Raw genomic sequence first — 14,431 nt, 5'->3', positions numbered from 1 at the left:
GAGCCGCGCGTGGGATGTCAGTACCACCCGCTTCAATCCCGGCTATAATATATGTTATCTTGTCATGCTTCCACACACATCATCAACAATGTGTCCTGTTTTCGTCCGCATCATTCATGATTTGATCTGAACCCGCAAAAGCTTCCAGGTAAAGCCTAACGTTAGATAAATTTTAGTGCGCTGTGCTTCTACACGCAGATCTTTTAATATTGCAGGCTATTTTTTGTAATTGTTCCCTATTTAATGAAACATGAAAGAAACAGAATGCTTTTTTTTCCTTATAATGGCTGCTGTATCACTGAGGTGTTGCGTTGAAGTCCGCTATATGATAAAACGTCTGCATAAGGCTAATCAATTTAATTTATTGACGTTGTTCTAAAAGTCATAGGCGGTCACAAACAAACTCAATACATTTTTTATGTTGTTTCATCTATTAGTGCACATTACCCTTTCAGTTGACTTGTTGTAAATGCAAGGGAAGTTTGGTACTGTACACACGCTTCAGATCTGAAGTGAAAGTGAAAAAAGTGACCTGCTTGTAAGATATGGTGACCAATACACGAAATGTGACCTCTGCTTTTAATCCATCCAGTAAGTAGTGAACACACACATAGCAAGTGCAGGGCACTGTCTTGGCATGTGTATGCACACGCATCTGCTACAAGGCTTTGTTTGTCTTCTTGATGATTTTTTTTTTTACTGTTGTTTTGTTCATTTTGTGTGCAGTCCACTTCTTTGTGATGGCATTCACATACTGTGTTTCTGCAGTCGTTGCCATTGCAATCGCTTGTGCTTTTGTGACCTCTTTGGCCCTGCAAATATTGATAGTTTTTCTAGAGTTAGGTCTGAGATTGATAGCAGACGTTATACTGAATACAATCTTGTCTCGTATCATGAGATCTTCCGTCACGGTGAATTCGCACGTGTGCGCTTGTTTCTCAACTCTATCGCAAACTTATCAACGCCTTCATGCCAACAATGCCAACAACTAGCCAACAATGCGTTTCTGTGCGCTTGCAGTCACATTTGCTAAAGTGCTGTAGCGGAAACCTGGAAGATATGCTACATAGTAAAGTATATTTGTGATTTTGCTCTGAAAATGCAGTGTTTTATGTCTATTTATAGCTTAATGGGGCGTTCCATGCAAGAAAGTAGACTTAAGATCATTACATACTCAACTCATGAAAGGTAAAGTTATAGCATTGCTGATGTTAATTCACATGTCTCTCATAACTTAATTCACAGAAAACAAAACGTACCAATTCTACTGAAATTGAGTACCTACTCATTGAGTATGCGATTTCGGACCAGTGTGTCACAATCTATCTTTCCTGCCGGCCAGAAACAGACACCTCTCTCAACTCCTTCCTACAGAGTTTATCCCCCCTACCACACCCCTTCTCTTAGGCAACTCCCTCTGTCGTACCCACTACATTTGTTTCCCGGATTTATAAAATAACATCTTTTACTTTTAGAATTGTATAAAATGATGACAAACATACTTGGCTATAAAGTATTAAGTCTGTAGTATTGACGCTGTTTTTGACAGCTCGTCACATGTTCGGAGTCCACGTGCTTCACTCCTCCCCTCTCGTTACCTTGTTATCTACTCGTTAGATTTTCCCCACTTTCACCTGGATCTTCTCACGCATTCTCTCTCCACTACTGTTTTCTTGTTTTCTGCTGTAATCTTCTCACCTTTACATTCCTCGTGTTGTCATTTGTCCCGTGTCAGACCTTTAGAGATCGTGATATCTTGTCTTGGCTCCAGTGTTTAGTCATTTCCATGTCTCTACCATTCTACCCAGCGATCGCCTCTTCAGCCCCGAGTGGTTCCTGCCGTGTGGGTTCAGCTCCAGTTTCGTGTGTCTCTTGCCAAGTGTACTCTCTCTGGTACCAGGAGTTTTCAGTTTTCAATCTTGTCGTTTCTGTGTGTCTTGTCTTGTGGATAATTCTCTTCTCAAGTGGATCTCTCAGTTCTAGAATTATGTTACCCAGTGGATTATTCTCACCTCAAGTGGATCTCTCTGTTCAAGAGTTTTGCCACTCTTTGGATTATTCTCATCTAGTGGAATTAGTTACCGGACTCTGCTCTTTGGAAATTTACGAACTGCATATTTCAATGACAGGCTGGCCACACGGACCTTGTGAGACTGTGCATTTTCCTGTGCCATCGCTGTGGGGCTGATCACCCCTATCAAGAATCTATAGACTCTCGTCCTTGCCATTTTGCCCCACTATAACGGTCGAGCACTCGAGCCCATTCATTAGACACTGTCTTGTGCATATTTGCTCTTGTCCCGCTACGGCGGTTGTGATTCTCCTCGCTCCGGTGGACTCTTCAGGGTTTGTCTGTGAACTTCAATAAATTGTCTGAACCCTACACTTGACTCCTTAGTGATTCCTGACATAAAGATCTTTCTGATTCTGAGTTTGTCTAATATAAGTTTTAGAAAATTTCTCACTTTTAACCTCAGTTGGCCCATGAAAAATGCGATAAACACAATCTAGTTCATCGCTGATGTTTCCAGTCGACTCGACAGCATTTGGGGAGTGTCCCTCTTGCCTGCAGTGTTTTCACTCCTCCCCTTACTACGCCTACTCTAGTCTTCTTTTCAGGCAAAGCAAGGTGCATCTCAAACAAGCCTATTTTGTCTGTGGGTGCAACAGATGGACAGTTTAGAGAGCACACATCACACGCACAGCTGTGGTTGTGGCTAGAAGGGACACAGCTACCACTACTGGGCATGCGCACTTCACCATAAACAAAATGTGTGACTTGTCTATGCAGTATGTGCCATTAAACCGCATTTAATTCACCATACAGCAGCTCACTGGTCAATAAATATGTGCAAATAGAGTCAACTCTTCTCCACCAATCAAACTCCCCGCTCAAGCATACAAATATAATTGTGGGACATTAAAAGCAGCAAAGGATACAGTAGTGTTGTCTTAAAAAATCCAAACAAAGTAAGGCAAACATTGGATTCAGACGTGACTTGATGCCTTCCTACCTATTGTCTGACAAATAAAAACTTCATAGGGTGCTCAGTTTCCTTAAAATAAAATGTGACAGAGACTAAAATGTGTTCTCTCACTAGTTTGACTCAAATGAGACAAGATGGCATCACACATATGCAATCTACTACATCCAGAATCGATTATGAATCAAACCATGACCCTATGAAACTCTTCTGAATTGAAACCAGAAGGACAAGAGTCCCACCCCTAATAATCTGTTTAAACTAGTTCAATATGAATAGTATAAAAACAAACATTTATGACTAAACAGCAAAAGCTAATGAAACAACACCGCTATACCCAACTATCCCCGATTTGAAAAAGTAACTCATGCGAATAGCCACCTCATAAGAAGTGAAGAATTGCCATGAGAGTGTCTTGCATATGTGCATGGACAGTTACCGCATTGAATTAAAATGCAACTAAATGAAACAGACAAGAAAATTGATAAAATAAAATGAGCTATTCTATAAAGTAAATGGTTTTATTTGAAATAATTTTTTTTAATCAGGGCGGGGACTCTCCATTGATTTTTATTTTTTTAACACAGTTAAACGTCAGAAGGTGGCACCTCCTTTAGGTGAGGTCCACCAGTGTCATTTCCCAATAGATTATCAACAGATTCATCCTTATAAATACTTTAAAATCCATCCTATGATTAGCTGTACTATTGCAAACTAGACATCTCTCACGTATTATAATATATATTCAATGGATTAATGGAGCCACTTATTGCACTCCTTCATATGGTAATGGCCATCATGACTTTCTCTAAAGCTAATGAGACTGTATGTCATCTACGAGGACAGCCTTCCTACCCTCAGCTATGGAAAGATGGGGACATCATAGTTGGAGGGGTTTTCTCTTTCCATAGCAGCTGGGAGGTCAGACAACTAACATATTCAATTACACCACCACCACTAAAGTGCATCAGGTAAGTAAAACGCTAAAACATTGAAGTTTCGGAACTGCATTGAAGTGTTCTTGAAAAGAAATCGTCAAGAATATTTAATTTCTTTACTTTTTGTTTGGTTCTTTTAACCAGTCTTAATTTCAGAGACTTCCAGTATGCACAGTCAATGCTCTTCGCTATAGAGGAAATTAACAACAGCTCTACTTTGCTGCCGGGAGTTTCATTGGGCTACAGGATCTATGACACATGTGGCTCTGTGGCAGTGGGGGTTCAAGCAGCTATGGCCCTCGCTAATGGGCATGAAAAAACATCTGTTGAAGGGCCATGCACAAAGCAGGCAGAGGTGCAAGCCATTATAGGAGACACAACCTCATCAGCATGCATGGCAATAACAAAAAGTATTGGACCATTTAAACTTCCATTGGTATGTTTAAATATGCCAAATTTAAACATGAATGTAAGTTAGGATTTCATGCTTATAAAATTAAATGTATTCATTTTCTTCCAGATCAGTCATTATGCCACGTGTGAGTGTCTCAGTGACAAAATCAAATATCCTTCATTTCTTCGAACTATTGCAAGCGATTACGTTCAGAGCAGAGCATTGGCAGAACTGGTCAGACACTTTGGCTGGACCTGGGTAGGAGCTTTAAGAACAGATGATGATTATGGCAACAGTGGAATGGCCACTTTCACTAAAGCAGCTGAGCAGATGGGCATTTGTCTGGAATATTCCCTCCCGTTTTTCAGAACATACACAGAAGACAAAGTACTACGAATAATTGAGCAGATTAAAAGCTCTACTTCTCGAGTAATTGTGGGATTTCTTGCTCACTGGGACTTGGAGGTTCTGTTGCATAAATTTGTTGAACACAATATCACAGGATTTCAGTGGGTGGGCACAGAAGCCTGGATCTCAGATTCTGTCATTGCCAGTATGGATAAACACCATATTTTGCAGGGGGCTGTTGGGCTGGCTATACCTAAAACACAGGTGACAGGTCTAAAGGAATTCATTCTAGATATAAAGCCACTGAAGTCTTCAGGAAGTGCCATTTTCACTGAGCTCTGGGAAGCTTTGTTTCAGTGTAAATACTTCAATGATTCAACCTACACGGCTGAATGTACAGGCAAAGAGGAGTTGTCTCAGGTGCAAAATCTATTCACAGACATGTCACTCATGCCCATCTTCAGTAATGTGTATAAAGGAGTTTACGCTGTGGCTCATTCACTTCATGACCTTCTGGGCTGCACAGAGAAATGTGCAACAAAGAAACAGCCTGATCCCTCAACAGTGCGTTAACATTACATTACATTAACATGATGACAATGTAAAATATAGTTTTCTGTAAAGCCATATCATCATACAACGTGACATACTGCTATTATAAAACAATTCATCATGTAGAAGATAAAAAGATGTTAAATATTTTAGTCAATGCTTGCATTTTATAATTTTTCACATCTTGCAGTTTCTGAAGCACCTGAAAAAAGTGCTTTTCAAAACCAAAGATGGCGAGGAGGTATACTTTGATGAGAATGGAGATCCAGTTGCAAAATATGAGATAATAAATTGGCAACCAAGTAAAAATCAACACTATGGATTTGCCACTGTTGGGCTTTATGATGCATCTTTTGTCGGGACAGATCGTTTAGCTGTGAATATGACATCAATTTTATGGGCAACAAATTCTACACAGGTTAAAAAAGGCTAAATAAATATTTTCTGTATAATTATCTGTATAAATAAATGAATGTGCTTCAGTAAAATCAGCAATTTACAATATTTTGCAGGTGCCTGTGTCTGTGTGCAGTGAGAGTTGTCCTCCTGGCACCAGGAAGGCTGTACAGAAAGGAAAACCTGTCTGTTGTTATGATTGTATTCCATGTACTGAAGGTGAAATCAGTAACAAATCAGGTAAAAAAGACTAAATTTGTAACAAAAAAAGATAAACCTTTGCTAATGCAGTTATTGCTGTTAATATATAGCTTTAAAATACTCTTCATTAACAGATTCTGTGAAATGTCTGAAGTGCCATGAAGACTTCTGGTCAAATCTGCACAAGGATGGATGTGTTAACAAAGAGACTGAATATTTATCATTCGAGGAGATCATGGGAATTTTGCTGTCAACTATTTCTATTGTTGGTGCATTTACAACAATGTTAATTGCAGTCGTATTCTTCAGATATAAAAACACTCCAATAGTTAAAGCAAATAATTCAGAGCTGAGCTTCCTGCTCCTGTTTTCACTAATGCTATGTTTTCTCTGTTCACTTACGTTCATTGGTCGCCCCACTGAGTGGTCCTGTATGTTACGTCACACAGCGTTTGGGATCACTTTTGTACTCTGTATCTCTTGCGTTCTAGGTAAAACAATAGTTGTGTTAATGGCCTTCAAGGCCACACTTCCAGGAAGTAATGTCATGAAATGGTTTGGGCCTGTACAACAGAGACTCAGTGTTCTTGGTTTCACACTTGTACAGGTTCTTATCTGTATACTTTGGCTCACAATATCTCCACCTTTTCCTTTTAAAAATCTAAACTACTTCAAAGAAAAGATCATTTTAGAATGTAACGTGGGTTCATCTTTAGGCTTCTGGGCTGTGCTGGGTTATATTGGACTCCTTGCTATTCTATGCTTCTTTTTGGCTTTTCTGGCTCGAAAACTGCCTGATAACTTCAATGAAGCTAAATTCATAACATTCAGTATGCTCATATTCTGTGCTGTGTGGATCACATTCATCCCATCTTATGTCAGTTCTCCTGGAAAATTCTCAGTAGCAGTAGAGATATTTGCTATTTTGGCTTCCACATATGGACTGTTATTTTGCATCTTCATTCCTAAATGCTATATTATATTATGGAAACCAGACAAAAATTCCAAAAAACACATGATGGGTAAAGTACCCTCATGAGGCTGTTGATTGTAATATATTAGTAGATACTTTAAAATATCCAATGATATAGACAATTTCCATAATATAATTAAAGTAGAGATTGTAACTATTTCCCTCCTATACTACGTTATATTACTATTATGCTGATGACACTTTTATTAACAAATAATTCAATGTATACCTAATAAAACAAATACAAAATTACACTGATTTTTTAAATATATTTTTTATACAACAGTTCTTTCTGGTTCTTGAATCTGATTGGCTGAGAGCCATACGGTATTCCACCAGTATCATCATGGAAACCCCTTCACTGCTTGTATCTGAACCACCCTGTTCATCTGTCTGAAAAAAATAACAAGAACCGCAAATCTGGGGCCACAGTTTTGATTCCTTCCCTCAGTTAAAAAACAGGCAGATTCTATTTATTAATTTTTATTTTTTAATGGATTTTCAAATTCATAAACTTTGCGCTTTCCCAATCTCTTCCCACAGTTTTGCAATTAGACCCAAATTTTCCTAAAACATTTAAAATGTCATATAGGGCCAATATGATATCAATTAACATCTTGAATAAGAATAATGTTATAGTGAATTAATTCAATAATTATGTGACTGTACACTTTTTTAATTAATTTAAATTTATTAGTGAATTGCTAAATAAATTTGCACATTGTCCAAGTTGGAATATTGAAGCACAACGAAGCAACAAGCAGTCTTCTGTGATTTCTGTCTTTCAAGCATTTCTGTATTTACTATGTCATTGATTAGGTTTTATTCTTCAAGTCCCTGTGAACATAAATTACAAACAAACAAATAGACTCTAGAAGACTGTGACACCAGAACATTCTTTAAATGGTTATTGTTGGACTTTAAAGGCGTCCTGCGTGTTAAAAAATTGAAGGAAGGCAATCTCTAAAAAGTATTGAAGTTTATTGGTCAGAAAGTATCAAAATACAGCGCTGGGTTGCTGGACAACACTCCTCTGTCCTTCCCAGGAACAACAACCCCCACAGCACATATTCACAGCATTTATTGTTATTTCACGCCGATCTCTCTTCTGCTGGGGGCAGGATCTTCCTTGTTTTCACCAATCACCAACTTCTGCCTTATCTTGTTCCTGTAAAACACTTCTGAAGCAACATTCCAGATACCTCCCCCAACCCCCTAAACAACTGCAGCCGAAGATGCCCCGTCTCCCCCAAACTCACATTCCTCTGCTACAAGCAATTCCCATCAGGACACAGCCTGGGCATCAAATGCATGCATCAAAACACTCACAATATTATGACTTCACCTCCAAACAAGACAAAACCAATCAAATTATTAAATGCAATTACGCAACTGATTAAATGATCAAATCCTTCATTATCTGTGACAAACCTTCTAATGTCAGGACCCTTTTTAATAGAAATATAAAATAAATACACACTTTGGCACCTTATGGAAGTACTTCTCCATTCCCCACCACTTTGCACAAAAGGTTACAGTTCCCTGAGCAAAACTACATTTTGCCACGTTTACCTTCAGTTTGGCCTCTAACAATCTCCTGAGGACATCACACAAGCGTTTTAAGTGTAAATCCCAATTATCGCTGAACACTACAAGGTCATCCTAATACACAGCACACCCCTCAAGGCCTGAAACTACTCGTTTCATTACTCTCTGGAAGTTGGCAGGTGCATTTCGTTACCCAAAACTCATAACTTTGTATGAATATAATCCTGAGGGAATAACAAATTGGGAAATTTCCTGAGCTCTTGGCACTTGCCAATATCCCCTCAACAAATCAAGTCAGGTTACAAGCTTGGAAGAACCTTTGATCAATGCAGTCGTCTACTTGCAGAAATGGGAAACAATCAGGCTTGGTCACAGAGTCGGCGCCAGAGCAGATCTTCTGGAGGGGCATTGGGTCATCGGCAGGGGGTGCACTGCCGTTTAAGAAATATTTTGACGCAGTGGCGACATCATAGTCAAACTCAGCAGAATTATAATTATTTGCGAATTTCATTTATTCTTGTTGTTGTTAATTTCCACATCATGTCACTAAGTCCAGGCTGTGTGGTAGCCCTGTGCACACAGTCAACTCAGTCACACACAGCGGAGGGCTGTTGTGGTTGCTAAACGCAAATAAATGAAGTTTAGCCATCTCTGACATGTGTTACCTTTTTGTTAATCGCCTCTCCGATCGCGAATAATGTTAGCTGTAACAGTTTGCTCTGGTCCATTTCTCACAATGATGAGCCGCCAAAGTTATTACGAAGAACGTTGTTTAATCTCGTCATCGAAAGCTCCATCCATCACTATACCATTTGACAATCACTTGATCTCCCGGGTGATTTCACAAATTATAAAGAAAACAACAAAACCTCTAAAGCAGCTTACTCTACTTTTCTCCGTCTGCTAGTTTTCATTCAGTACGGCCAGGACTACAAATCACCTGCTTCTTAAAAGAACAATGCCCATATTCCCGCAACAGTAACTAGTAACATGTCATGAACAACCAAAATTATGCGTTTTCCCTGTTCATTTTATTTCAAGTTACAGTTTGCACATTTAATATTAAAAGAATAACTAAAATTGATATTTTGGGGGGGCCACACCATGGCCTGTGGTAGGAGGGGCATCAATGACCGCTAGGGGGGGCACGGCCCTTGAAGCCCCCAGATAGCACCGGCACTGCTAGGTCACATCATTAAGTTTACGAAAATCAGAGCAAAATGTTACGGACCCATCAGATTTTGCAACCAGCAGGCAAGAGGATGCCCAATTTAAATTTGAAGGAATTGCAATCTCATTTTCTAAAATATATTTAATTTCTGTTTCCATCAATTTTAATTTTCCCGTTGACACTCGATAATATCGTTGATTGATTGGAGATGCATTACCCACATCAATATCTTATTCAGCCCAATCGGTTCGCGTTGGAGTGTCGCCAAACAATTCTGGAAAACTCTGTAACAGAGAAATCGGTTGAACAGACTGTGACGGTAATAATTGCATCAAATGACCAGTCAGGTTTTTCAAAGACTCAGTGTTATTTAATCGTCTAAGTAGAACACTCTCATCAACTTCATAATCCCCTTTTTCCAACCCCTTCACTCCTACACCCACACCCTCAATGTCAGACCTTGCAAGGAGCACTGGATGAATGGACTTCACATAGTACGGATTTAACAAATTTGCATGGTATAACCGAGTAGACCTCCTCCGATGCGGAGTGGCTACTATATAATTTTCATCACTCAGTGTATTTTTCACTACATATGGCACCCCTGCAAAAGGCATGACACAAGAACCTGATCTCCCGGCTCGGAGAATCTGAACTATTATCTGAATATTAAAGCAATGCCAAAAGCTCACAAAACTTATGACCAAAAACTAAGTCATAAGCACTAAATCCAGTGCTTTCTTGCACAACTTCACGTGCACCCAGTAATAACCAGGCTAATCCTTCCTCCCAATCTTTATCCAACTTTACACAGTAAGCCCTAAGGGGAGATTTCAAAGTTTGATGAAACCTCTTCAATGCTCCTTGGCTTTGTGGATGATATGCACTAGCAAGGTTTCTCTTAATTCTTAACTGTGTCAAGACTTGTTTGAAAAGATGAGATGTTAAGTTTGTACCCAAATCATTTTAAATGACCTTAGGAATTCCAAAAATCGACATAAACTGTGACAAAGCTTTCACAATTGACCGAGACTTTATTGTACGTAAAGGATAGGCAGAAGGGAAACGGGTTGATAGACATAGAACGGAAATTAAATATTTGCTTCCCGACTTGGAACGTGGTAGAGGACCAACAAAATCATCGCCACATGTTCACAGGGGCCCGTTTGCCAAAATTGGATTTAATGGAACCGGTTAAAATTTTTGATTTGGCTTAGTAACTTGACAAGTATGAAAATTTTGAGTCAAAAGCTGAAATATTGTGCTTCAATTGTGTCCGAATAACCTCACTCCACAATAACCAGGTTTTTCGTGGGCAACTTCAAAAACAATGGAACGAAACTTTGTGGGGACCACCACATGAACAATAGGATCACCAACAAATCCTCTCCATGAGGACTCCATTTCCTCAGCAAGAGCCCTTCCTGAACAAAGTATCCTTTGGCAACATTAGGTGCCTCACTCTCAGACAAAGCAAGAGTAAACAGTTCAGCCAATGAAGAATCTACAAGTTGTACCTAATTCGTCTGTGGAAAATGGATAAGATAGATCAGACATATCAGGTACAAAAACAGAATCAACTGCCTTTGACACTCCCCCTGTTCCCTCTGTTAACAGATGCTCAACCTTTTTAATCATAACTAAATTTTTATAGTACTCCCATTGAATCTCTTATCTCCGATTTTAATATGATAAAAGCTCTGATAAGTTGCTCTTTTGTACATTCCTTCAATAATTCATATGAAGGTGACCTCGCAAACTTTTCAACATCAGCCATAAACACTTCACAAACCGCAAGTAACTCCCGTGCAACCAAACACTCGGAACCGTCCCGCTATCAACCTTTTCAAATAAATAATCTTTCTAATTTAGTAGACCCTGATCTTCATGGGATTACCGGCGGGGGGAATATAAGCACATAAACCCAATGGGTGGAACTGCAACTGGTTAAACCAGCGACAATTCACAACACCATGGAAGTAATCCCGAGACAGCCCCTATTACCCGCTTTCACCACAACACTATCAAACAACAAACCGGCATGTCTCAAAAAGAAACAAGCCGCTAAGCCTAACCGGAAAAAAAGTTTCAAACATTTCAAAGAAAATACAACGAAACAAACAAATTCACTATCAATTAAATCTAAGACTAAGAAAGACGAGCCCCCATTTGTTACGCCCCATGGCTCGAAAAGGACGCATCAAAAACGGGGACACAAGAAAGTGCAAGTAATGTATAGAATGTATTAAAGTAATGAAATTATACATTTAAAAAAACAATGGCGCATGAAATAGTCAGGAATCAATGGTGTAAAGTAAAATGTAGGCATGAAAGTGTAATGAAGCAAAAATGTTAAATGTGTAAAGTAACCAAAGTCAAAACAAAGGAAACCAAGTCCAAAAGGGCCACTCTCCTGGTCAATCTCCACATTGCCCTTGACCGGAAATGAACGGAAAACAACAGCAGGTGTCCTCAATAAACCCATCCGGAAACAAACAGTTACATAGAGTAACGACAAAGCATGGCCATCACACTCTGTAATAAATATGTTATAAAATATGTTATATTTGCAGCAAACAGAATGTTCCATTGTGCGTGAGAAACGTGGCAATGAATGCGGGCATCAATTCCGCGAGTACAGTTTGCGAAAGACACTCCAGTGTTGTTTCTGATTGATCTACACACTTGTGCCATCAAATTGTTGTATAAATGTAATATCATTCTCGTAGTCATGTGATAGTTCTCTATATCAGTGGCTGTGATTGCCTCTGGCATTTGGGCTGCGGCCTAATGCCTAGGTAAAAAATACATCCGAACACTTCAATGGTATTGTTATTTATAATTTCAAGGCCACAAGTGCGGGTCATCGTGCTCAAGATCGAAAGGTCGAAGATCGAAGCAAAATGAACTTCACTGACTGTCATTAAATTGCAACACAAGACAAGCCTAAACTATTTACTGTATGTCACGATCACCAGTTGGAGTGCCCTGAGATCCGCAAGAGGACACCCCCCCCCCCGGACCTTTACATTTACTCAGGACTAAAATGGACTGTGTGCATAATTGTAGTGACAAACTTCCAATATCGTCAGAAGTCAGGATATCAGTTTCCAGTTTAATTCCTAAAACGACTTAACAAACCTAAACAACGACTCTGGAAAGCCAAATTTCTTGTTTAGTGTTTAACTGCAATTCTGAAAGTCTCCCTGTTGGAATATTATTTTGTATTTGTTTATCATCTCATCGGCGGTTCCAAAGACTGTTGGCTAAATGTCACCACTTTCCCTTTCTTCAAAAGTGCTTGGAATGGGTCAATATCTGTGTATAAGTGTTCTGCCCTCAACTAAATTTAACTATTTAGTCCATGCAGCTAAAGCTAAACATAAATGGCTTCAGTAAGCACCCAGGAGACAGAACGTCTTGGTTACGTCTGTAACCTCAGTTCCCTGATGGAGGGGAAAGAGACGTTGTGTCGAACCGACAGATGGGGTTCACACTAGAGAACCTATCAACTCTGACTACTTTTAGAAAAGGTCAATGAAATTGGCGAATGAAATTTGTATGCTGGGCACTGTCTCCGGATGTCCGGTATAAAAGGAAGCTGGCGTGCTTCATTCATTCACCTTGTGTTCTGAGGAGCACGGAAGAGATGTGTTTTCAGCCGATTTTTAAAGATGGCGACAGAATCTGCTGATCTTGTAGCAGCAGGCAGATCATTCCACAAATGTGGAACTTGCCATTCAGACGCAGCTAAAGGCATCAGTACGGAAGCTAAATCAACGTCCTTACCTTCTATGATGCTAGATAGTATTCAGTGCAAAACTGAAGCCGTAGACCGCGGAACGAATCGTCTACCGACATTTTGAGCAGTAGAGTAGCGGTCAGAGCTGGATCGACGAAGGTTGAAGTCTTCACCATCAGTTGAGCTGACACTTGAGTAGTTTTAGATGTAGAAGAGAATGTCGAGGGATCTATTGACCCCAGTAGGTTGGGAAAATCCGGGGAGCTCTTTCAAAGACCCCTAGCCTATTCCTGAGGCTAACGGTCTCGGAAAGTCTTTGAACTATTGGCAGGAACTGATTGTGAACTTCCGCAGGATCTTGAGTGGGCGATGAAGTCGATGAGGAAGGCTTGGACCGTTTGGCTGATTTTGGAGAGGGAGACTTAGCTGCATGTTTCCTGCCGGCTCGTTTAGTTTGAACTGGAATGCCTTGTAGTTCTAAGGTGGTCGCGATTTTTTCGGTGGGCCATTGGGCCTTCAGGGATTCCCGGTTCTAGATGCTGGAACTACGCCGCATGTTTGTGGGAGGTGGATCGTCATTCGAATCTGTAAAGTCGCAATCGAATAGAGGTTTTTCATAATTGGTTGCTATCTTACGCAGGACAGCGATTTCACATTGAACGAAAAGAGAGGATATGTACAATCCTTTTATACTAAGCCTATGATAGGCTGACCAGTAATTAATTATGACCTGAGGTGTCATCCAGGTAGAAGTTGCGTGAAAGCTTACATTTCCACATGGCTATTCACAAGCTGGACAAAAAATTAGAAAGGTGGTTAGTGAAGGCTGTGTTCTTTCTTACACTTTGACCATTGGTTGACCCAGGCCTCCTGCAAACCATGTGGGAGCTTTCTCCACTTATTGTAGGAGGTGGTTGTCTGTAGGACAAACTCTGGAAAAAAAACTCTTAACGTTTGAACATAGAAGCTTCAATGACTTCCGATGAGCCGTAATTTCTGTCCAGCCATAACCACTGAAGACCTGTATTTGAATGATTAAGATACACAGCTTCTGAGAGCATGCTGGAGAGACTCACCTCTTAGCCATTTAATATTACATTTAATAATTAATGATGTACACGTAAAAAAAAGAGTTATGCCACAGGCTTAAGGCACACTTTTCTGGAAACACTTCAGCAAGTTCA

At 39.8% G+C, this 14,431-nt stretch overlaps 1 protein-coding gene across 1 annotated transcript; it reads left to right on the top strand.

The window, feature by feature from the left end:
• Positions 1–3,740: 3,740 nt before the first annotated feature.
• Positions 3,741–6,852, top strand: LOC130435602 (extracellular calcium-sensing receptor-like). Its single transcript, XM_056766350.1, has 6 exons — positions 3,741–3,955; positions 4,067–4,358; positions 4,443–5,228; positions 5,407–5,634; positions 5,729–5,852; positions 5,948–6,852. The coding sequence occupies exons 1-6, from the start codon at positions 3,741–3,743 to the stop codon at positions 6,850–6,852; spliced, it is 2,550 nt and encodes an 849-aa protein (XP_056622328.1).
• Positions 6,853–14,431: the final 7,579 nt, after the last annotated feature.

Source organism: Triplophysa dalaica, chromosome 14, assembly GCF_015846415.1.
Source record: "Triplophysa dalaica isolate WHDGS20190420 chromosome 14, ASM1584641v1, whole genome shotgun sequence".
NCBI classification, from domain to species: Eukaryota; Metazoa; Chordata; class Actinopteri; order Cypriniformes; family Nemacheilidae; genus Triplophysa; species Triplophysa dalaica.
This window is presented reverse-complemented; position numbering and strand designations above follow the sequence as displayed.